Genomic DNA, 345 nt, shown 5'->3' with positions numbered 1-345 from the left:
CAAAACTCTGGCTGAAATGTGTATGATTTATGGCGTTTATGGTAGTTTTTTATGGCGTTTATGGTAGTTTTTTTTATGGCATTTATGGTAGTTGAATTCGCCTTTATTTGCATCTTACTTGACTTCACTTCCAGGCTTCTGAAGGGAGGCGTCGCAACGGGATTGAAACATGTTACCGACGACTTCGAACCCGCCATCTACCATGTCAAGGGGAAGAGGTCCACGGTTGTCACGGAGTTGCCTGCCGTAAGTCTGCTGGGGTTGCTCCTGTTCGTTGATTTCTGTCTTTTCGTTTACGTCACTTATTTCATCCCTGTCTATTCTACTTTGGTTTCCATCAAACAG

At 43.8% G+C, this 345-nt stretch overlaps 1 protein-coding gene across 1 annotated transcript in view; it reads left to right on the top strand.

The window, feature by feature from the left end:
- LOC119592376 (villin-1-like) overlaps positions 1-345 on the top strand; it is a 108,943-nt gene that overhangs the window by 39,923 nt on the left and 68,675 nt on the right. Inside the window, exon 5 of the mRNA XM_037941198.1 lies at positions 133-246. Coding sequence (XP_037797126.1) covers positions 133-246 — 114 coding nt within the window. The remainder of the gene's footprint in view (positions 1-132; positions 247-345) is intronic.

This window comes from Penaeus monodon, chromosome 30, assembly GCF_015228065.2.
Source record: "Penaeus monodon isolate SGIC_2016 chromosome 30, NSTDA_Pmon_1, whole genome shotgun sequence".
NCBI classification, from domain to species: domain Eukaryota; kingdom Metazoa; phylum Arthropoda; class Malacostraca; order Decapoda; family Penaeidae; genus Penaeus; species Penaeus monodon.
This window is presented reverse-complemented; position numbering and strand designations above follow the sequence as displayed.